The sequence below is a fragment of the Strigops habroptila genome, chromosome 6 (genome assembly GCF_004027225.2).
Source record: "Strigops habroptila isolate Jane chromosome 6, bStrHab1.2.pri, whole genome shotgun sequence".
Lineage (NCBI taxonomy): Eukaryota > Metazoa > Chordata > Aves > Psittaciformes > Psittacidae > Strigops > Strigops habroptila.
Window position 1 is genome coordinate 23260405 of NC_044282.2, and position 24618 is coordinate 23285022.

At 35.9% G+C, this 24618-nt stretch overlaps 1 protein-coding gene across 6 annotated transcripts in view; it reads left to right on the forward strand.

Annotated features, from left to right (window-relative positions):
* The window catches only part of EPHA7 (EPH receptor A7), a 167999-nt gene that overhangs the window by 53274 nt on the left and 90107 nt on the right, over nt 1–24618 (forward strand). For all 6 annotated transcript variants that reach the window (XM_030490072.1, XM_030490076.1, XM_030490073.1 and 3 more), the window contains exons 4-5: nt 2280–2435; nt 3301–3636. In XM_030490072.1, the coding sequence (XP_030345932.1) occupies nt 2280–2435; nt 3301–3636 (492 nt within the window). The remainder of the gene's footprint in view (nt 1–2279; nt 2436–3300; nt 3637–24618) is intronic.

Sequence of the window (24618 nt, forward strand, 5' to 3'; positions counted from 1 at the left end):
CTGAAATCTCTATTTTACTCTCTTCATCTTTGCTTTGTAATGTTCCCTGCTGAGGAGGACGGACTGGAAACACAGTAGGGATCTTTGCCTTTTAAGTTGCTCTTTGCTTTGCAGAGGCTACGTACTGGAAAACCTAGTGTATTTGTCCAGTGTTTTGCTCGATATGAGAGGAACATGACTATTTAAGAAAGGCAGAAAACTATTTTTTGGTAATTTTAGCTACATCTCAACTACAAGTACTGAAAAAGCAGACAGAAGTTTAAATGTATCTCTTAAGGTACATGCATACAAATCAGTTCAGCTTTTGTGCTCTTTGTCTTTGGGCAGGAAATTCTGAAACAATCTTGAATGAAGGTGTAAAAGGATAATTTTGAGTTAAATTTGAAACAACTATGAATTCACAGGTCATGTTTATCCAACGTATTTATGCAAAATTCTTTCTGTCTTCTTTTCTGGATAGCATATATAAGAGCTACTGGGGTAGAATCAAACCGTAGCATGTTTTACAAGCAGGGCTAGATTTTCTTCTAGTGCAAACTCATGCCCCTTTGTCAAAGTCAAAGGGTACATGCTTTGCATGCTAATTTTCTCTGCCAGGTAATCTAGCTTCCATCCACTGTTTTTTTTTTTTCAGCATGACAAACTCTTAACTGTTACGGTGATTTCTCCTTTAGGCATATTTTTCTTTAGGGCCAGAATTCCCTATCTGTTGATACTGGTATGATTCACTTTCATTATGTAATTCATCAACTTTAACCTACTGTTATCTTAAGCATTACCGCGATTTTTTTTTCTCTCAGTTGCATAAAATTCATCAAACTAAAAGAGTCATGTCACTCTAGCTACACTGTGGGCCCAGTCCAAAGGCAATTAAAGTCAAAATCTCATTGACTTCAGTGAGATTTGGATAAAGCTCATTGTTTTCATGCTCTTTCCATCACTGCAGTACCAGAAAACTGAAAAAACTGTTCCAAATATCAGTGTCTTTTGATACTTTGCATTTCAGTTCTGAGAAAATATCCAAGCAAATATGAATATAACCAAAGTAAATTCTCTCTTTCTGAATTCAGAATGACTATTTAACTAGCTTTAATATTTTGATACCCAATACTAAGTTTCACACACTTTCCCTTTACTTTGCATACAGGTGGCGGCTTAAGAAGGTTAGACTGTCTGTCAGGGTTGGGAAAAGAAGACTAAAATAGTCTGGTGGAAAAAGCCTGTGCTTTGTTAGAAAGTTCTGGAGGATTTTTGCAGTCTGTTTTTCATGCTGACAATGTTTGTAAATTTGCCCATAACCTTGGTACTGAAATGGAGTCTTAATCTGTTTCCAGTTTTAGCGTTGCCTGATCTCCACTTCCCTTTTCTTCATCCCCTACAGCTCTCAGCGTTTATCCATTCTTAAGCCGGCTGTCTAGGTTGAAGTTCTCTGCTTGTAAGAGTCATTATAGGTGTGTTTTATGGGTGTTTCTGCTTTGGGAACTGTGGCAGTAGCTGTAATAAGTATTTCTAAACATCACTTTTGGAAGACAACACATTTTTTGCTTCCAAGGGTTCACAGTGGGCAAACCAAAGTATGAAATGATCTTACATGCATATTTCCAATTATCTACCTTTTAACTTTCCCTTGAAAGTTTTAGTAAATTAATTTCAGCCTACTTGTGTCTGTCTGTGAAACTGGAAAAAACAATTGTGCAGTTTTCACTGTCTGCTCTCCTTCTCTTTCTGCTTGTTCCTACCAGTGTTGTCTGTCCAACAAGTGTTCATGCCTCATTCTTTCCTTGGGATCAAGGTTCACTGGTCGGTTACAGCTTCTTTGGGTTTCTCAGATCAGGGAAGAGTAACTTCTGCTCCATTAATTCCAAATCAGCTAGTTCAGATACCAGAAACACTTCAGTGGCCTTAGAGCAGAGCTCCTCCAGACTATTTTCCCCTTGTTTAGGTCTATTGCAGGCATCCAGCTGTTTCACACCATTACTGTACCCTTCTTTGCTGAAAAACAGGTGCTTGTTATATTTCTGTGGCCTTCTATGTTAAAGTATTGTGCTGCCAACTGCTGAGGTATTTGTAATATATGCTTGAATTCATAAAAATATCACAAAATCATTAACAGCATCAACTGAAGAAAAATTGTGAGCATAATATCTTGCTTGAGCCAAAATATCAGAATCGGTAGTTTAGATGTTTACAGGAATGTGTCCTTCATGTGACAGTGACAAAAAAGATCAGAATACTAGTCCAGGCAAATGTAAACCTTAATTTGTTTTGTTCTGCCTTAGCTTGTGGCCGTGGGTTCTACAAATCCTCCTCACAAGATCTGCAGTGCTCCCGCTGTCCTACTCACAGCTTCTCTGACAAGGAAGGATCTTCAAGATGTGATTGTGAAGATAGCTATTATAGAGCACCTTCTGATCCACCATATGTCGCATGCACAAGTAAGTCAGTCATGAATTTAATAGTAAAGGACGTTGCTTAACCAACCAGGTGCAGCTACTTGTAGCTAGTAGTTTTGGTTGGCTTTTCCTGTATTTGAAATATATATTTACAACGGTAAATGAAATTGAAAGGCAGAGGGGAAAAATCATTGACAGTAAATACAGAATCAGCATAAATATAATTTTCATGTTTGCTTGATATAACATTGGAAACTAGTGCATATTGGGCAAGTATGTAACTTGTAATAGATAGAATACAGGTGTAGTTTTCCCATGGCTGCGAAACTGTTGTAGACAATGTGCTTTATGTGATACAATACCAAAATGAGTAACACAAAAAATGAAAAGTAACTGGTGTGGATCTGAGCTTTGACTGAACAGTAATTGGATCTGGCTTAACCTTCTAACTGCAAATAGACTAGCCTGCAAAGATTGGTAGTTCAAATAGCGGAAATCTCCTAAATCCAAAGCAGAACCAAATATTTCTGTAAGTCATATCAGAGCCGATAACAAAGGACTAAATGCAGTTGGTGGAGTATGTTTAGAAGAGACAAACAAATACCATACTTGGAAAAACTATAAGACAACCTTTCCGGTACATTAACCAATCCTTTTAATTGCACAGAAATAAAATGGCTAAAGTCAGTTGCAGTAAATATACAGGCAATTGTTATTCTGATACCTTAATGGAAAATAAATAAAGCTCTTACCAAGTGAGTTCAAGGAATCTTTTACTAAAAATGATGAAATGTTTATGTAAAGAAAAATACTTCAACTATTTTCTGTCTCAGTAATTAGAATGCTAGCTACATGTCCCACCATGGTTCTATGCAATTACCATGGACTTTTTTTGTGTGTTACATAGGACCTCCATCTGCACCACAAAACCTCATTTTCAATATCAACCAGACTACCGTGAGTTTGGAGTGGAGTCCTCCTGCTGACAATGGGGGAAGAAATGATGTGACCTACCGCATTTTGTGTAAGAGGTGCAGCTGGGAGCAGGGCGAATGTGTTCCCTGTGGGAGTAACATTGGATATATGCCCCAGCAAACTGGATTAGTAGATAACTATGTCACTGTAATGGACCTGCTCGCTCATGCTAACTACACGTTTGAAGTTGAAGCTGTGAATGGGGTTTCTGACTTGAGTCGTTCCCAGAGGCTTTTTGCAGCTGTCAGTATTACCACTGGTCAAGCAGGTAAGTTTTCATCACTTACGAATCTCAACACTGTGAGACTGAGAGAAATTGGGAACATGCAAACTACAGATGCAGTAAATCAGGAGCATGTTTGGTGGGTTCTGGCTCATTAATCTTTTCACCTTGCCAACTAGTTAATATAAGCTTATACTATTTCATGATAACCTGTCCTTTTCTTGGCCTCAGAATTGCTTTCAGAAAGCATTCATGGAAGACTTCAAGAAGACATATGTCTTTAATATTAAGTAGATCTTAACCCTGCAACCTGTGGTTTGTTTTTTTTTTTTCCTTTTTTACCTTCTTACATCTTTGGGGTCATTCCCTAGTATTTGAAGATACAAAAGTACATGTGACAGTCCTGTGCAGGCTTCCTTTCAGAATTTTTTAAACCTGTATAGGAGTGCTAGGTCACTGGAAGATGATTTGGATATCTGATGGTGTTTTCAGTGTTAATCTTTTCCCTCAGGATAATGTTTCTAATTTACTTATATTTCCAGATATTTGATTATGAGATTCAGTGAGAATGTGATGATTATTCTTTGTTTCTTCTACTTATCATAATCTGACAGGTGAAATGTCAGAGAAAATAAAATCAAACTAGCAGATCACCCCAGGGGAAAAAAGGGCTTCAGTTGTCTGCATGCTGAGTGAAAAAAAAAGAATTCTCTGATTTAGATTTCTGAAGTGACAAGCTGCTCCTTGAAAAAAATTACAGGCATTAATGCACTGTGGGCTTTAAGAGAGGATAGTAAAACTAACGTTTTATACATTGAACAAAAGATCTTAAACCAAACATTAATTGCAAAATCTGTCTTCCAAATAAATACCTTAAAAGAATGAAGTGAATAACTGATGCTTGCAGTAGGAACAGCTAACCAATGTTTTAAAGGATACTTCGTGCTTACATCTTGGAGGAAATTTTAATGACTGTGATATAGATCAAGCTATTCCTTTTTTTTTTTAGCGCAGTAGAAATGATCCCCTACAAGTAATGCTTTGAACTGAGGACAAAGTCACCCTACAGGGGCAATAAGTAGTTGTTTTGCACTTTAAAGATGGTCATCTCAAAAAAAATAAAAAAGGACAAGAAATTTACTTCAAAACCTTCCCACTCTCTGCCGAAAACTAGGACAGTTTATACAGTTGTTAAAGTTAGGCTGGAATATTTATGGTGTAGTTAATTTCCTCATAGTGCTTTCCTGGATGCCAAGTGCACATTTTATATTATTTCGGAACCATCCCTGTGACTGAAAGGATTCATCTCTGTGTTCATTCAGTTCTTGGAGTTTATGATTTTCAGTAGAGAGAACCTACCTTGAAACTATTTTTGCACCACAGATCATGTTATTTTCTCACCTTGATTTTTCATCTTTAAAGTAATTCTCTATAATTCTTCAAATGTGCACCGGTAGACAGTGTTCTGCTCTGTGTAGATGTCTGTACAGAGCTACCACATGAAGAAGAGGATTTGGACTTTTTCCTATTTAGCTAAATCACATTGGCTTTACTTTATGTGCTTTGATGGTTCAGTGGCACACAGAGTAAAAGAAGAGAGTGCAATTTGGTGGCTGGTATCACAACTCAGGAAGATGAAAAAGCCTTAACCAGAAGTTCATTGTATTATGCCTAAGCTAATTCATTATGGTTAATTCTCTTGTGTTATCATAGTCATACGTTTATATTTTTTTTCAGGCCGGAAAACACAATGTGGTTATCCTGTGTTATCTTAAAAGTGACACGAGCTATATGATTTTACGAAGTAACTTTCACATCAAGCTCAGAGATGTTAGTGAAACCATATTAGAGACAACATTTAGATTTTACATAGAGATTTCAAGCAATGGAAAAAACCTTCATGCTGCTAGATAAGTTTTGTAAGAGCATGCAGCAGGAGGCTTGGCTGTTCCTTCCCTGCTCTCCATTTTGCTATGGGATTGTGCACAAACGTTGTCCACTGCTATAGAATCTAACACCATCACTGTTGAGAGAAAGGGTGCTTGTACAACTGAAGCTTTGTCTCTTTAGCACTTCTGAATATCAGGATTTAAAGGCTTCTAAAAGGAATATGCACAGGAAACAGATGGGGGGGGGGCAGGAAGGCTTTAAGCTCTCTGTTGCAGTTTTCTCTGTCTGTAAAATGAAGGTAACCCTTGCCTTTCATTACCAAGCTCTTCAAGACTTTCTGATTAAAAGTGCCATATAAATGCAGTATTTTTTTTCCCCCTGAATTAAATAAATCATGTTAAAGAAAATACAGTCTTTCAGAAATAATGCATTCATCAAAAGGAAAGACCTCTTTTACATTATTTTTGCAACAGCATGTTTCGGATCCTAATAGTGATTTCTTTGGTTTCTCAAGGAGGAAAATATTTTAGGTGGAACAGATTGATGACTATAATTGAACAGAAAGAGACTGGTTGCTCAAAGGAGACTGTTATGCTTCTATGCTCCTATTTTATTTTACCATGGAGAGAAAGAAAATGTTGGATTTATTTATAGCCAAGTAAACTAGGATTCATGCAGCTCTCATTTGTTACTGTGTGACTGTTCTATACTTTTGGCAAAAATGACTTTTTCTATGCCCATATTGCTTTTTATGAGTGTAAATGTGTCTAACTAAACCTTCTTCACATTTTATTATACTAGCACAATAGGTAGCTATATATAATTACTGGGTTCACCAGTTGCACAGGGGCTTGCAGTGAGATTTTCCCTTTGTAGTTTTGGTTTAATTGAATTGATCGTTTGTGGTTATATTCACAAAATTCAAATCATTGTGTAATGGTAACAGGAAATTATTGATAAAAGAGTGGGGTTATAGAATATATTCAGTGTTTCTTCACCCACATACAACAAGCTTCTGATGAGACAAAGAGAGCATGTCACACGAAAGAACCAGGTGGTTCATGAAAAACTATTTATATTTGTGGAAATAACACAATAAAATGAGTGCAAGTAGGTAGCATTTCACATTGCTTGCATATATAGATATGTGACACATTGCTATTAATCCCTTGTGTTAAAAAGAGTTTGTGACTAGGCTACCAGTTGTCATAGGGTGTATTTTTATGCTGCAGCCAAGAACCATGAGGCTTTTTGTTTTGCTTTGTTTTGTTTTTTCAAAAAGATTAAGTGCACTAAGTCCCCCAGGAGTAAACCATCTTGTTTCATATCTTGCCTATCCAGCGTCATATAAAGAGTAGAGGATGTCATCCCAATATTGTAAGCTGATCTATGTGAACCCCTGCATCCTTGTAGAATTCACATTTAAATGTGACTAAGCCCCAGTTACAATAGGTGAATGTACTGAAAAGCTGCAGCTGGCAAACAGCTGACAAACACTACCTTTCCAAGTTTATTGAGTGGTTGTTTACCAAAGATCAAATTTACCAATTCCTGATAAGATATTCACCTTTCAGTGGTACTCGTACCAGTTTCATTTGATCTATCAAATTCCTTTCCAAATTTTACATCTTTTCCATGCAACACTCCAAAGGCTAAGGGAATTGGGTGGGTTTCACAGCAGATGAATATTTGCCAGATTTTGGCAATTATGCACTTTCATACCTTTAAAAAAATATGTGCTTCAATAACAATTGTATAGTTTATCTGTTGAACCTTCTGTGTTTTTAAAACTACCTTTCTACATCCTTTCCTCTGGAATTTATCTGAATGGACAATGGATTGGTCTCTGATAAAGGGCGATATTTACCCAACCTAGCCTGACTTTGAGAGAACTTCATGTAGGTTGGATGAATCCCAGTATTTATCAAAGTTTGAGCAAATTTCAGTATCTATCCTAAGCCAGTTTGAGTTGTCTTTATAGTCATTGGAAAGAGAAAAATCATATCCAAGGGGACACTCATTATGTCTTATTACTGCAACCAAACATGACAAATAAAATTTAAGATGTAATGTGAATTTCTCATCCTAAAGGTATTCTCTGTTCTTACACAGGCAGCACTTGCTAATGCTCACTTCTTCACAGTTTCTTCACAGTAAGACAAGCGTTCCCCACAGCACTTTTAGGTCATATGGCTCCTTTAGATGCATTTAATGCTGGCAGCTTGAAGTGGTTAAAAAAACCCCAATTCAGTCCATAAGCAAGGCTTACTCTTGAAAAACATCTTCTAGTAACAAAATTTGCTTTTCTTTTTCTTTACATCTTAGAGTTCCATTTTCAGACCTTTTCCTACAAAAATTCACATCCCAAAATTCACAGTTAAAAAAAAACCCTGTTATTTTTTTTTCAAAGTTGCATTATCCCAGCAATTTGAACAGAAAAAACATTACATGCTATAAAATCACGACTATTAGCAGCAGTACTGTTGATTTACTGGCAAGAAGAAATGATTGAGTGCATAAAGGAAACAAACCATCCCTTATATAAAGCTATGTGATGGGTTCTGCCTTTCTTAGGTACTTCTGAAGCCTTTCTAAACAGGGGATACACTTTGCATTCTCCCCTACTCTATCTGCATTCTCCTTTCACTGTTGCTGCTCATCATTTTTCTCTTATTTGCTATTCTTCACATTTCCCCCAACTCTCAATTATCTGTACTCATTTTTTAAAGTCTTCTCTTTTATAGTTTCTGCACTATTGACCATCTGTTTGTTTCCTGTTTCCTGTCAGTCTCATTTAAGCCTACCCTTTCTTCAGCAATGAGCTGTCCCCCAGCTGAAGCAGCAATCAAGATTTATGCCTGTGGCTTTCCCAGTTGCTTCGACCTCACCATTCTAGTCCTATTCTCACTTCTCTCCTTTCCCCAGGCCATTTAGGTGTCTTCCCGTTCTGCTGCCAACTTGTTTTAATCTACCTTGATCTATGCCTTCTACCCAATGTTCACTTCTGGTGATACATGACAGCTTATCACAAATAGTTTCAGTGTTCAACTTAATGCTGCTTCTATGTTTTCCCATTTCAGTGGACTTCCTTCAGCTTTGAGTTTCATTTGATATTTCCTGCTAGTGACTTTACTTCATCTTCTAGCCTTCAACTGTAGATTAGCTTTCCCACATTGATATGGCTACATCACCTGTATATGTAAAAACAGTGCTTCATGTGAAAAGAATTTCCATTATAAAAATAATGTTTTTCTTTTCTTTTTACGAGATCTGTTCCACCTGTTGAGGTGGGGAATTATTTTAAAGAAAAAGTCACTTTTTGAAAGTAATATTCCCTAACTGCTTTCATTAAGCTGTCATTTTTAGAAACATATATGTCATCATGATTGTACTTTGGCTTACCATTTTGCTTAGTTTATTTAATGTGAGCTACAAAGTTAATAGTACTTAGTAATATTTAAGATATATTTTAATTGGTTTTAACTTTTTTCTAGACCAGTAGGCAGACAGCATAGTTCTGTAAGTGCTCTGCACTCCATGGCCACCAACTGAAAAGGGTAAAGCTATAGTGATAATTAATTACTACTCTACCACATGTAATTACCACATGTAATTAATTACATGTGGTAGTTATTATTCTTCTAGGTATTTCAGATGTCTTTTCAGTACATTTAAAAAATTGATTGGGTTATTTCTGTGGAGCTAAGACTGTCTATTGATCTACAATCACATTACCCTGGACTAATATCACAGATATTTTGACAGGAGGTGGTAACTGAATTTGTGCCTGAATTAAATGGATGGAAAAAGCTTGATAAGACTTCCAGTCTCTGTACAGCAAATACCATCAGGGAAAGCAGTTTATTCGTTCACTGATTGTATCAGGTCATATTTAGTGTAATGAAATCCACAGGGTTATAGAGATATTATAGAATTGCTAGGTTGTGGCATTATTGTAAGATTGCTAAATGTTAAATTTTTCTTAGGATTTTCACAAAGAAGGAATCATCTAAATAGGATATAATATGGTAATGGCATATATGGTATTTGACAGTTTTGATAATATTTTATAAACATATACAGATTATATATCTTTATCTAAAAGTTTGAAATGACAAGCAATATGTTTTATAAGAGAACTTATCACAGAATAGCCAATTGATAGTAAGTAATTTTTTCCAATATTGTAATTTTTTCTAATATTTTTCACTGAAAAATAAGAGAGAAAGCAAGAAAACAGATGTTAGCTGTGTTGCTCAGGGTCTGATCCTGCACCGCTGAAGTCAATGGAAGTTTTGTCATTGACTTCAATAGGAGCAGGATTTGAACCTTGTGCTCTATCAGACACACAGGAACCAAAGCAGTGGGCACTCTGTCATCCTGAAAGGAAACTCTAACTTCATATCATGTTTTGAGTCTGTATCAGGTTTTTGCACATCAGTTTGTGACTGAAAGTAATTTGAATTTTTTTAATATACTAAAAATAGTTTGGGTTTTTTTTTTCTTTACAAATGGGTATCAGACCTCTTGCCTTTCCAGCTGTACCATAAAATCTTTTTAGAAACAGATGTAATCATTTTTGCTAAGAAACTGGTAGATACTATTTGAATTTTACAATATTTAGAAATCAAATTCATGGAAAGCTACATTCTAGTGTAGCTACACAAAGACAAAAGCTTCAGCTTTACAGAACCAAAACTCTGAATGAGAAGTGGTCAGATTAAGCTTCTATGTGTGTTGAATGTTTGGTAGCAACCTGCTAGGAGAAGTATAACAGCCACAGGGCAATTAACTTACCCATGCACTGAGCTATTGACACATTAGGTTATGTCACCATGGTCAAACGTAAGCTACTAAAGCATAATTTTACCAGCTACATAAATAAATAAAATTCTACCAGTACATAAATAACTATGTACTTGAGGAAGAAAATAGGTCATCTAAAGTACAATTTAGCCAGAGAAAGGAAAGATTGATTTGATAATGTGACACAAAGAATTAGGGGACACTTTTTCTAATGTTACAAACGTGGGCTGGACATTTCCTCAATGATTATGAGTGACACCAATTGTCTTAAAAGTAGTGATGAAAAATTAATCCTGACCTTGAAAATAAAATATGTGTGTTAACATGACATTTTCTGTGTGATTTCATGACCTATCTATCTCAGAAAGGTTTGTAAAATACAAGAGCTCTACTTGTGATGCCTGGCTTCTTCTCTTCATCCATGGTTAGGTTATTTCTTATGCCTGTAAGTCCTTTTGAACAGAGTAGAAATTAACTAGTACTCTTTGAGCTTTATTATACTCTTTGGGGACTCTTATACATAGTTCTGCTAAGACCTGGCTGACTTCAGAGACTTTCAAGATGCCTGCAGTACACAGACAAGAAATCCCTTGATAAATTTATACATGGTAATACACAGTACACAGTCTAGTGTAGCTGATTAACTCATGTGCAAAGAAAGAATTCCATAAACCTTTGATTTTTGCAGCAGAGCCATATCTCCAGGTCTTGCTTTTGCTGCTTCCTGTGAACTTTAGTATGGTAACTGGATACAGGATCTAGATAAGTGCTGAACACCATCAGTAGGATATCGTGAACTTAATGTTATTTGTTTGGTATATTTCCCTCTTGTCATTCTCCTATCAAAATAATGTCGTGATGATGATTATGAAATGTAGGCAAATATTTGTATGGAAACTTTAGAATTTCAGTAGGAAATCATTTAGGGGAAACACTGTCATGGCTAAATTGAGACCTAAGATGAAAAAAGAAATGCAGTGTGGAAACTGGCAGAAAGAAAGGCCTGTTCTGATTCTGACATAAAATTTCTCAATGATATCTGTCCTTTGTTTGGTTTAGCTTCTTGTTTCTTATTTGCAGCTAATATCAGCACATAACTGGCCTCATAAAAGCACAAGGAAGATTTGTTTTTCAGTGTTTACAAAACAGATTTGAACTCCTTCAGTGAACAAGACTGAAATATTGATATCGGTAGGACAGAATAATACATAATGTTCGAATTAATCTAGCCAAAACTCACTGTGCTCATTAATTCCGAGATCTTTTTACTTCAGTACAGTGTAACTTATTAAGAAGTTTCATTTCTTTGTTTTTTTTCCTAGAAAGAACAAAATACAGAGTATGATCATATTTGTAGCAAAATAAGACATTAGACATTTTGTCCTTGAAGTTCCTAATATTTAATGGTTTATTTCAGACCTTTTGAAGAATTCGAGTACCATTGTCATTTGAACAAACAAAACCTTGTGAGTACACAGATGCTTTTTCAATGAGAAACAAGCATCGGTACTGAAAGGCACTGTTGCAAGCACATAAGTGTCACCAAATGTGAAATCGTAATTGATGTTGTATGTAGTAAATTAAAAAATTCGTTAACTGTAACATCTCTATAGAGTGAAGCATTTGATGCCAGCATGGCAGATATGGGTGAAAATAACCAAGGTGGGTTTGAAAGCCAGGGCAAAATAAAGGTCTGTGAAGAGCTGGGTTTCATCTTTCTGATGCTACTGGGATAACACAAAGGGGAGACATCTTCCCTTACAGAAATAGCTATTGCTGATTTACCTACTATGATAGCTCCATGAGTGGCAGCAGATTTTTCAGGTGCTGGAATAGTCTGGATAATTAATAATTCTGGACAATTTTTGCCATGTCTACCACATTGCTGCCCTGTGTAGTTTCTTCTGTTTCGCATGTGGTAGAACCAGCCCTGACTCCACAGGGCATATTCCTATTTGAACAGTTATACCTGCTACTCTTTAGTGTATGAGTTGTTTTGTACAGTTTGACATTTCTGTAGTCTTTTCCTGTTATAGTCAAAATATATCATTGGATCTATTTCTAGAGGAAATTCTTAGGGCAATTTGCTGAGGAAGCCATGGTTGAAAGCTGCAAATCGACAACAATAAAAGTGTTATCCTGAGTTCAGTAGTTAACGTTAAGATAGGAGATGCTGATTATCTTTTTCTTTGCTTCATTAGTGATGAATGGAAGCAAATGTGATGCAGACAGCAATCTGGTGGAATGATGCAGAGCTATCTATGAAAACATCTGTACTAATCCACCAATGCAGTAAATTATAGCTACAAGCAAAAGACATTGATCCAAAAGGATCATTAACAGCTTTAACCAACTGATCCAAGTAATAGGGTAAATGAGAACATTATCAAGATCTGATTTTTATAGCTGTCAACTACAATTGCAAAAACCTGGCTACCACTTTCTCTCAATTTCAACCGTTTTAGACTTAAGTTTAATATGTTCTATTGTGGGCAGCCAGCAAGGATCAATTAAGTGGTAAAATACACAGGAAAAAATTGCGCAGCTGTCATGCACTCCATTTACCAGGAGGTCAGTCACAAAGGGAGAGGTAATTGCTGCAAGCCAGCAAAACTAATCGGGGATGAGCCAGAAAGGATGATGTATGTTCTGTGACAAAGTACGTGACAGAGATGTACGCAGAAACCTGTAGCTGCTTGCCTTGTTGAGGACACAAGGACGAGAGGAGACCTGTGAAAAACAATTAGCATGGCTTCAGAGTGAGCAATTGTTAATTATCCATAACATGTCGACATCAGATAATTAGTGTCCCAATTTTTAACAATATTTGGTCATTAACTACAGTAGAATAGGGAAGATCAAGAACAGAGCCATTTGTCTGAGGTAAGCGTTACAGAACAGTGTCTGCATGCAAGCATAAGTCAACTAAATCATGCAATCTTCTTATTGTGGGACCAATATAAATGTCCTAAATTCAAGCTTATAACAAGCTGTATTTTATGTTTCCATAAGATACTTTGTTTGTGATAACAACTCACAAAATAAAGCAGGCTTTAATGACAGCTGTAATTTAAACTCCATAACCTGCTACTTTTTCATCTGTACATTTAAATTTTCACAGCAAGCAGCATAATTCATATGACAGCCATTTTAATATTAATACTAATTAAGGAAAGGTTATTTTTAGCTAAATTTTCTAAACATAACATATCTAAACAAGGCTACGTGAATGTCCTTAATGTGTGTCCCTATGGGCAATTTTCTTTCAGCTCCTTTGTCCTTTGTCAACAGTTTTTGACCACTTTTTGCTATGTTTGACAGAGAGGTAGAAATCTTAAACTCCTGTATGAAGTCAATAGGCCAATGAAGACCTGTCCTTACTGAATGAGCTAAATTATGTATCAGACATTAGAGAATCCACATGTGCAGAAACACCGAAAACTTTAAGAAAAACTATTCACAGAACTGCTGGTATTTTTTTATGTTAATGAAAGAGATCTTAGAAGTGCAGAATGGGATGTTTCATATCTTACTTCCATCTGGCTTCTGCCATATAAAAGCACAGAGAAAGGAAAAGAGATGTAGAGATGTGCACGATGTGCATAGACACGATGTGCAAGAGATGCACGTATGTGCATACACACGCATACGGGTAGCTTAATCTCTTTATAATCTTGCTTTCTTCTAACTTGTTAGTGTGTTTTTCAGAATTTTTAAGCCAGATCTCACTCTTCGGAAGTGAGCTTTACGCTAGGGATGAGGTCCTGTTACTGTGATTCTTAGCTTTTCTTTTTAAGGATAACACTTCTAAACTTTTATGTGCATTTCAACAGCTTGTTGCACACAATTACCCATTGAATCTGAGGTTACCTCTCACGTGCATGTGTTTGCAGCAGCAGACCCTTCAGTTTCTGTATCTATCTCCCATCTCATACCTGCTGATGGATCTATTTACCATCTCTCCTTTAGACCTTTTCTGTCTGTCATCTAAGCATGTCTCTTTTTTGAGTACCCCTTTTCCTAATGCATCATAGAATGCTCATTTTTTTTTCCATAGCACCCAAGCTCCTTTCAGGCAGTAGTGGCTGAGTCAGTAGGCTGGATTCAGAGCTAGTAAACCCTGATGCCTGTGTGAAGAAATGGCATTTACTTCGCTAAAGAGTCTATTTAAGTTCATAGAGCCTCTAATCATGGCTGTGAAATGAGGAATTGGATGTTAATATTTCAGAGCCAATACTCTAGTGATCTGTCTCTGTGGACCTCCTGTGGAATTATTCCAAATATTCCCTTGTGTAGCTGAGATCAAAATTTCACCCTTAGTTCTAATTTTTTGTATTGCAGCTTAACGGGTAATGAAGAGGCAAAAGTGTCATTGCTCTTTATATTGTGTAGAGTTAATCACATGAAGCATTTTAGACCTAAACATTCTGCTCTTTAGTGTTGGCATTAAACGTTAGCATTTAAATCTTTGGTGGGTATTTACATTGTTGTAGTCAGTAGAGATTGATAGGTTTCTTTAGGGAGTCATTTGGAACAGGAGCCAAATTTAGGAATTGTGCATTGACTTGTCCTTAATTACGGAGGAAGCTTTAGATTACCTTCCCTATTTAGCCAACTAAATTAACTACCAAAAGTTAATGACATGAATGCCCTCTTCCTCCCACCCCTACATATGCAAATCTTGATTTCTGCCACAATATTAACATTAAATATTTACATGCTTCTGTTTATTTTCCAGGAAATACAAAACAAACAAGCAAATTTAAAAAGAATTTCTTGTCTTCGGGATTTTAAAATTCCTAAAAAATAATTTGCTAGTCCCGTTAGTAATTCATGTTCTTAAGACTCTTTGAAACCTTTTCCCATTGACTGAATTAACTAAGGTTCTTAGTGAGGATAGGCGTATACAGGTGTGTCTTTAAAATAGGGATATTTCACTTTATTGCAGTTTATAGCATTAATGTGAATTTTTTTTTAAATGTAAAAAAATTATTTTATGCTTTCTTTCTATTTTAATGCTAGTTGAGAGTCCCCATTAGGAGGGCTGCAGGTGCCTTACAGTTTATCTTGCCTACAATAATGCAGTGATGACCACTCATTAGTGTTATATACTTTCATGTAAACAATAAAATAACTCAGCCATGCAGTGGCACAGAACAATTACAAACAGATAACCTTCAATGAGCAATAAATAGAGCAAACAAACTCCTTCACCATCCTCCTGGGAGTCGTTTCTCAACCTTTGCCCTAGCAGGTATCTAAGGCTCTCAGAATATTATCACATTCATGATGCTTTGGAGAGTAATTTCTAGATGCCAAAGAGGAAACTACCTTTCACATCTCTGCTGACTACAGCAGGGGTAAAAGATGGTGATGATCTCTTAGGCAGACAAGTCTCATCCCATTTAGCAATCTATAGATCTAAGTCAATAGCTCAAAATCCACTTGGATGCTAGCAAGCAGGTATAGGGACTCTAAAGAAGATAGTGTGTGTTCTCTGTTTAGCAAAGCTATGCCTAGACAAAAAGGATCAGGGTCATGTGCCTGGCATGTCAGGGTTTGTGCTTGCAAAGTTAAAACTTTATCTCACAAAACGGCATATCCACATTGAGATTGCCACTACTGTGCCCAACTAGTTAACCATGCTAATGAATTAATGGTGTGAGAAAGCATGTGTTCATACTCCATACTCAACTCTACCACAGTTTGCTTTACTAAGTTAAGTTTACTAAGTTTACTGATCTATATTAATAGATTAAGTCTATAAAATTTGACTTATTGGTAAATGTTGTAGTAGGCTAATCTCACAGTGATAAAACTATACACAAAATCAGTACAACTCTTTTTCTGGAGGAAATGCCACAGTTGCCAACTGAGGTGAAGTTGGTAGACTAGTACTTGTGACTCTTTTTGTCACATCATCATATAAACTTCTGGGAATATAGAATACCCCCCTGGACTGGGAACAGTCATGGACAGTGTCATAAATTCTATTTTGAAAAAGGGATATGCTTTCTATTGGGCACACAGGAAGGGCTTCGGTTTATAGTTCAAATTTTTGAAGTTTGTGTCACTTTTCAGTACTCACTTAAATTTTCATTTCCTGTACTCACTATGAATCCTAGAAGGGAAAGACATTTAGAGGATGTGGAAAAAAGATTTGAAGTTATGTATAAAACATGCAGAAAAATGTGGCAAAACTTTAAGTATATTTTTGGAAGAAGAAATTAAGTAAAGGATTTAAAAAAAAAAAATTCTTCTTTCCTGTTTATGCTCTGATTCAAAGTCAGTGGTAAATTTTCCTTTAACTCTAGTAGGTATCTAAGCTCTTGAAAATGGCTATTTACTATTATTAAAGACAAAAAGGGTGGCACAAAGTTGCTTTCCATTTAACTTCCACTGAACAAAGAATTATCCTAATACCATGATTGAGTTAGCACACATAAAGAAAAAAAAAGAGAAGGTGGTAATTATTCAACTATCCCTTTTCATACATTTTAATAATCAGATATTACATTCAAAATAAGGTCATTTTGAAATTTTCTGGAAAAATCTGTGATCTGGGAAATGCTTACCCGTGTAAATAGCTCAGTGTTTTCAAGTGGAGAATACATACTTAGGAATTTGCATATGCTAGCTGTAAAAAGTTATGTGATCCCATTTGGTTTTGGTTCTTTTTCTGTGTTCAGATATACATTTAGTTGAATGTTTTGAACTTCATCAGTAGATCTCAAGGGGAGATTTGATGTAAAAAGAGTGCAGTTTGACCCCTGTAGCTCTAGAAAGTAAGAGTCAGTGATCTCCATTAGACTGTATATCCCGCTGGGTAGTATCAGTTGTCCTTTTGTTATTGTAAGCACTTTCTCTTTTACTGTTTAAATAAATATGTTGAAGCTAAAGAGTTAATGACAAATTCAGGAAGTCTTGGCTTAACGGTGATGAAGTGAGATGCATTTTGTGCCATTCGATGTACACAATTTATAACCTCGTTTGATTACCGCAGCATGTCCTCCGCCTGTAAGGATTGCACCCGGGGGACTAGTCAACTTATTAATTCATCCCTTGCCGCATTTTATGGTTGCAATACCCCTTTATGGCATACAAGCAGAAATATGTAGTAATCCGAAGGCTGTCAGCCGACTAATTCCACTCTAGCTGACCCTTTGTCTGCAGGCACAATGCTGATCACTTTTTTTCAGGTTCCTCTTTCTCGGAGGCTGCGTTACCCTCCGAGTCTTATGATAGGAACAAGCAGCAGCAGTTACTGTGACTTCCAGGGAGGAATGGCCTTCCACAAGTTAACCTGTAGCTTTTTAAAGTGCCTTTTGATTTATCTGTCACCTGATCCATCAGCAATGAATAATTTTCATGGAAAGTGCACTTTAATTACCTTCCCATTTGACTAGCATTATCATGCCCTATCTAGGTAATTAATCTCACGAAGTATCCAATTTCAGTCTTTATTGCTGGGAGGCAGGCCTTCTGAATTATATGTGCTTGAATGGGCATTGGGTCTGTTGTTAAACCAAATAGGCCATGAAACAAATTTTGTGTCCCTCTTCTTTTTTTTTTTTTTTTTCCCTCTTAATGTGTTTGTAAGGATGTGGTGGTCTATTTACTGTGTTTGACATATCTGAGATTTGTACAATGTAAAGCAGGAAAGGGCAGTGGTAGAAAATGGTGGCTGATACAAAAATAATTAAAATAGCACAGATCATAAATGTCAATCGGTCTCTGAAGAAATAGTTACCAGGTTGTGAAACTAGGTACTGAAAATAAACTTTCTTTCTCTTGAATAATGTATAGCTTTCACAGGATGAACTCTGTATGCCAAAGAGTTACTTTGTAGAGCTGGTGCATTCAGAGGATAAATTAGAAGTTCTCCTCCAAATATCAGATTAGGGTTATGCAGTTGTACCCAGTTTTGTGTTTCATTGCTCTGTGGGTGAAAGATAGACCTTTAAAAACGTCCTGTTGAACCAGCAGATTAAATAACATGGTAATAAATTTGTAGGAAAAGTTATTCTTTTTTCTTATGGCTGTCTCATTAAGAATAGTGAAGAATTAAGGTGTTTCAAAAGCTGAACAAAATGCTGTCTCACTGGTTAAAAGCACATAATCGCATAGTGAGAGTCTTTCATTCAGTTGCCTACACTTTAGACACACTGGGTTTTTGGAAATTCATTATTTCTCTGAAAGTTTATTCTTCTCTATTTCCTCTCCATTCCCTTGCCATTCCCCAAAGAAAAATTTTAACAGGTTAAATTTTATTAAGGTTTTGAGAGAAACGTCTTACTTCAGATACTGCTAAGAATTCTTCAAGAATTTTTGCAAGCCTATTTCCTGGAAATAAATTTACAGTTTATCACTGAAGCTGATAAGAATGTGTGTGTTAGTTAAGTTTCATATTTTGAGTACAGAACAAAATTGTTGGATTAGAAAAAACTTTCTTAAAGGAATTAAGAAAGTATGAAGATTTTCTTTGTTGTCATAATTTTTAAGTTAGTCAAAGCAGGCTGTTTGATACTCTTAACTAAAAAGCTTTGAAATAAGCAGATAGTTTTTGAAAGGCACAATTGAACTTGTAACAGTTTTTTCTTTACTGTTTGAAACACTTCTTTGACATGAAAATTTGATTGTCTCCTAGATTATTTTCTTATTTAATGGAGGTACATTTTTTTTTTTTTAAACCAGAAGTGCTCCATATGCCAGAAAATTTAGTATAATTGTGCTTTATGGTTAAAATAATTTTAAGGGAAAAAATATGAAAATATTTAACTGGATGAAAAGTGGAGGCAACTGTGTTTAACCATGTAACTCTTGCTTCTACCACTTTGAACTTCAGAAAATGGGACCAATGAACAGCATGGAGATTGATCCTGGAATGCAGAATCTTTCACCTTTAGGTCACAAATTCAAATTCAGTCAACCCAAGTAGTGACCAAAAATTGTTACCATATGAAAGTTGTTTGTGAACCATATGGAATTTAAATAATGGTCTCAGTTCATTTTCTTTTTCATAAACATCATCATAAGCAGTGCTTTTGGCAGTCCCCCAAAAGAGAAGGTAAGATTAAAGCACCATGACCTAGTAAACTTTTCACTCCTGGTCATGATCCCTTCAGATGAACATAGTAGCTGGAGAATTTTACATTGCTGATGTGAATTGTACTTATTTTCTGGATAAAGACAGAATGTCAGTAGTTTTTTGTTTTGGGTTGTTTTGGGGTTTTTTTAATATATTTTAATTAATTTGAATATTTTGAGGTGGATACTGAGCCAGTGTGTTAGACTGCTAGTCTCATGGGTGCTCCGGCTTGTTGAATTACATTCAAACAGAAACCATTCATTGATATAAAAAGAAAACAATAGTCTTCCTTTTGTTCTTAAGCAGCTTTACCAAATGATAAACTGATCTCTTCTGTTTTGTTCAGTTTGCCAGGAAAGAAATATATTTTGGTACTTACCAAATGGCTCCTTCCATCTATTCAGACACATATTGCTAGTATAGTAGCTGTTTTCAGTCACAGGAATATAAAAAGCCTTAAAAAAACCACCCCAAACCAAAACCAGACTAAAACCAAAAAAACAAACCAAAACCAAATGGAACCTGTAAAGAACTGTATTAAACCATGGTCATTTGCAGAGCATGAAGGATCTTTGCCAGCTGACAAGCTGCTCAGCTTTAGCTCTGCTGCTGGCTTTGAAGAGAAATGTAATATTTGGTCTGTAAAGTATTTATGTTCCCAGGTTTCACAGCTGGTGTTGAGACAAGATGCACGGTGCTTAATTAAGCTTTCTCCAAGTCTCTTGCTTTAACAACTTTCTTTAGAATGGTGATAAAGCAGAAAACATGTGAAAAATAGCCTTTTTGAAAGGTCATTTAAGGTACTGTATAGTAGCTCTTGTCTGTTAAGAAGAGAATGGTCTGCTGGTTCAGGCACTGGACTGGGGCTCTGGAGATCCATGATAAATTACGTAGTCATTCCCATAGGCATCTTATGTTACTTTGGATAAATGACTTAATCTCTCCATGACACTGTTCTTTATGGGAAGAATAAGGATAATAGAACTTCCTTGCATCAAAGGAGGATTGTGAAGAAAAATCCATTAGTGACTGTGAGGCATTTAGATACTATTTTGCTAGTGGCTATATAAGTACAGAGATAGGTTGAACTTATCTATCTTCGTGGTGTTTTGTTGTTTGTTTTGTTGGGTTTTTTTCCCTTTTTTTTGTTGAAATGGATAATAGAATTAAACCTTTGTTTTCATGTTAATCTAGAGTTGTTAGTTTTCCTTGTTCAGTAACGGCCAAATTCTTCTTGACTGGAATTCCTGTAAACCTCCCTTAACAGACTTTTTTGTCCCCCTGTATTTTCCCTGAGAACTGTAATGCAAGAGAGACTGTGAACAGGACTAGTCCAGTCTATCACCCACTTGTTAAGAAAGCTGGGGTCTCCTACAGCTCTGATGGATGCACTGGGTAACTGCCAAGTGTTTCTTGTGAAAGCGAAACAAATTTCACCAGGAATCTCCAAGTTCTCGGGCAGTGAACAGGTAGCAGGGTTCTCACTTAAGGATGTTTTAATAATACATTTGCTTACTAAAAAAAAAAATCCCAAAATTTTGACCTTTCTGAAATAGTTTGTTCTTGCTGGAACTTTGCTTTTAATCACTAATCATTGTGACATTTTTTTGGCAACTTAACCCTTGTGAATCTTACTGCAGTGTCCTAGGTAAGTCTCCCATGGGACAAAAGCAGGTCTTTAATACAGCAGTTTTTAAACTGTAACACTGTTATATTCCTCCATTCCCTAATTGCACCTGGGAAGGTCTGGTTCTTGTTGCAGCTAATAAGCTGTTCACCCAGTACTCTAAAATAACAAGATTGGTCACATTAAATTGCTTTTTCATGGCTCATGTTTTTTCTCACCCCACTACTCCAAATGAGAGAAATAATTTTATGGAGACCAGCACCATTACTCTTTATCTTTGGTGTGGAAAGATCTAAGTTTGTTTTATATTGGAAGTGTTCTAAAACTTAGGTGTCGCCTTTCTGCCACATTACAACATCATTAAAGCTCAAGAGGTTGTTCAGACATATGGGCATAAGTTTTTTTAGCTTCTGTTCTAATGGCTCCAGGGCAGGCAGTTTTAAACCTGATGGCCTTGTAAGATCACGCAAAAGTAGGTGTAAAGAACAATAGAGGATACTAAACTTTGAGAACCAGTTTTGTTATTTTGAGGTTGCTTTGAAATAAAGTCATTTATAGTCAGCAAATTCAAACCATTAATAAGGAGACAACCACAGAGTAAGTTTTAGGTACAAACGCTGAGGACAATTTCCCACAGCTTCTGATGATGGTGAGCAAAGGCAGAACCATCAAGCCTTGACCTCCTGGTTCACTTTCTCAAAGCCACCATCCTGTCTCATACATTTGCAGTGTGATGTTGTGATTGCTTTGCCACCTTCTTGCTCCACGTTACATTTTGTTGACGCAACCCTCAGGAAAGAGAGAAACTCAAATGCTCAGCTGGACCTTCAAAAGTGCAACCTTTTTGGGTCTTGTTATGAAAGGACTTCCACTCAGTGGTATATTCCCCTTTTCTGGCTAAGCATTACCTTTTTGCTTTTCTTCATGATCGAGTATCTCAAATGAGTCTCACTGGGTGATACAAGGATCTTCAGAAAGCTGTTTCTTGATTCATCTTGACCTTGAAAAGTTTGGGTAAAAGGCTGAAGGGAAGGTAAAATATGTGCTGTGTACTACTGAAGAAAAAAAGTGAACTGATAAACTATTTTGAAAGCATCCTCTAGATGCTTGTTGAAGTGAAGGAAATTTCACGCATTTGGACAATGGGCTAATAATATCTATCTCATAGCTGGGTTTGTAATGGTACAACTGCGAATATATATTGAGAATAGATAAAGCTCTTATATGAATGCCTTGTCTACATTCTAGGGGGTTGTAAACAGCTTTGCACTGTCCTGTTGCCATAGGTATAAGGAGTCCTTGCACATGTATGTCCTAACCTGAACTTTCACTGGTTTTTATTCTGGTCCTCTTTCCTTACCCTTCTCAGTCCTCTCTTTTTTCCCCTTCTCTTTCCCTTCTTTCTTGTCTCAGTGACAATGTTATTCTGTGAAATAACAATGCATCAACAGTGTTGCTGGCATTTTAAAATCGCAGAAGTCATTAATATCACTCAAAAGTTGGAACATCACAGTCCACTTACAGATCAAATTCCAAAGGTTTTTAAAATTACTGTTATTGCAGTTGTAAATGAGGGTTTTAGCTGACACCTTTGTCAATTAATATAGTTCACGTTCTTTTAAAGAGGTAGGATTTGAATGAAATGGTTATATCTTCCTCATGGTTTTCGAAACACGAAGAATAGAACTTACCAATCCACTAAACACCGCATTTTCCAAATTTTTTACTGCTGTAGTGAGAAAAACCATTATTTTTGAAAAGAAGACAGGAATTGTGGCCTCTTTATCTTTTTGTGTGCAGCACAGAAATGTGTTCAGTTTAATGGAATGCCATAATGTACTCCTAAACTGTCAGATTTCTAAATATGAGCCATACATCATGACAGTGCAGAACAATGTATTTTGTCGCAAAGCAGTTCTATTAGAGAAGGTGAAAATATGTTAATCCTACCTCGATCATCAGGGACCAAAATGAATTTGCATTATTCTTTTAACCTTGAAGGGAGTACGTGATATCCTTCTTGATTTTTTTTTTTAAATCTCTTCAACTGCAAACAATATTTCTTGTTTGACAATATTATTAATGACTTCATAGACATCAGTAATTATTATTTGCGCATATGCAAAATATTAAAAATATCAGAGAATCTTTTGTTAGACCTTTTAATTTTTTTTTTCCCCCAGGAGAATTTGCTGGGAAATTTTTTTTTTTTGCTTGTAATTTGTATCCATGTTGAGTTAGAATACTAACTGTTTTATTGTATTCTATAAAGTCTGGACATAACACTGCACGCAGTTTCTGTTGCCCACAGATTGCACTGAACTGCAGTCTGGTGTTGAAAAATCTGGCCACAGATCTGTTATACAGATTTATCAATTATCGCACTGATTTGTCTCAAATGTAATTTCATAGTAGGAACACCTGAAATTACCATTCTAAAATATACTTTAACTTTCCAGAAAATCATCCCATTACGTTGACCAATGCTAATTGTATTATTACATCCATTTTCCATTTTTGGGGAGGGGTATGGAGAAAAAAAAGTAGTAGTAAGGTAAGGTGATTACAAGTGTTACAGTGGATAAAACAGTTAATTTTTTTTTCTTGGAATTTAATAATTTGAAGTATGACCAGATAGATCTCATATTACAAAATATGAAAGTATTTAGATTTTTGTAAATGGTTGTGAATTGAATGAAATATACTCTCATCACGTGAACCATTTGGGGTAATTTTGGTTTGGGTTTTCTTTGGGGTTTTTTTTTGATTTTTTTTTTTTGTTGGTTGATTGGTTTTTTGTTTGGTTTTTTTTTTGAACATACATACAACTGAAAAGCTAAATAAAAAAAGATAAATATGGCTGTGGTACAGATTTAATATAGTGTAGTATCTGCAGAGATTAACTGTAATAAAAAATGAAACAGAAGAGGCTCAGACTCCCATACGAGTTGAAAGCACATTCCTCACTTCTGTGGCATTAAGTGCTGTATTGTTGTTATTGCTTTGTTGTCTTCAACTGATCTTAAAAAATAACAACCAGTTTGAAACCAGAAACTTCGCAGTGTCTGTATGATTAATGACAATGAACTGCAGATCGGTTTTTAAAAATAGGTATGAATACATTTAGATTTAGTTTCTAAAAATTAGATTTGGTTTCTTTTTCAGTGTGAAGTCATTTATATTTTAGTGTTTAAAAAAAAACATTTGCTTCTGAAAAGTCCAAGAGTGGCCATTTAGAAAATAAAACTTTGTCCTTAGTAAGACTACAACGTTGACTCCATCAAAGATGACCCTTGTTGTATTGCTTCAGCACCAGGATCATGTGTGAGCCTGGAGAAACCTTAAACAGGTGGTTAAACTCTACTTTAAAAAGTGCTGATTGGCTCCATTTTACAGTTGAAAAAGAAACAATAAAAAATACTTGGAAGGACCTGAGTGCTAAGAAGTCTTGCATTCATAATCCAGACTCCAGTGTTAAGAAGGCAAGAGAAGTTTTGGTGCGTCAGGAGACGAATTCAGGGAAAACATGCTGGAAGAAAAGCTGTTGGACCTGGTTATCTGAAAATATAGTTAATTTCCTTCTGCCTTTAATTTGGCATTTTGAAGTGTATGTGGG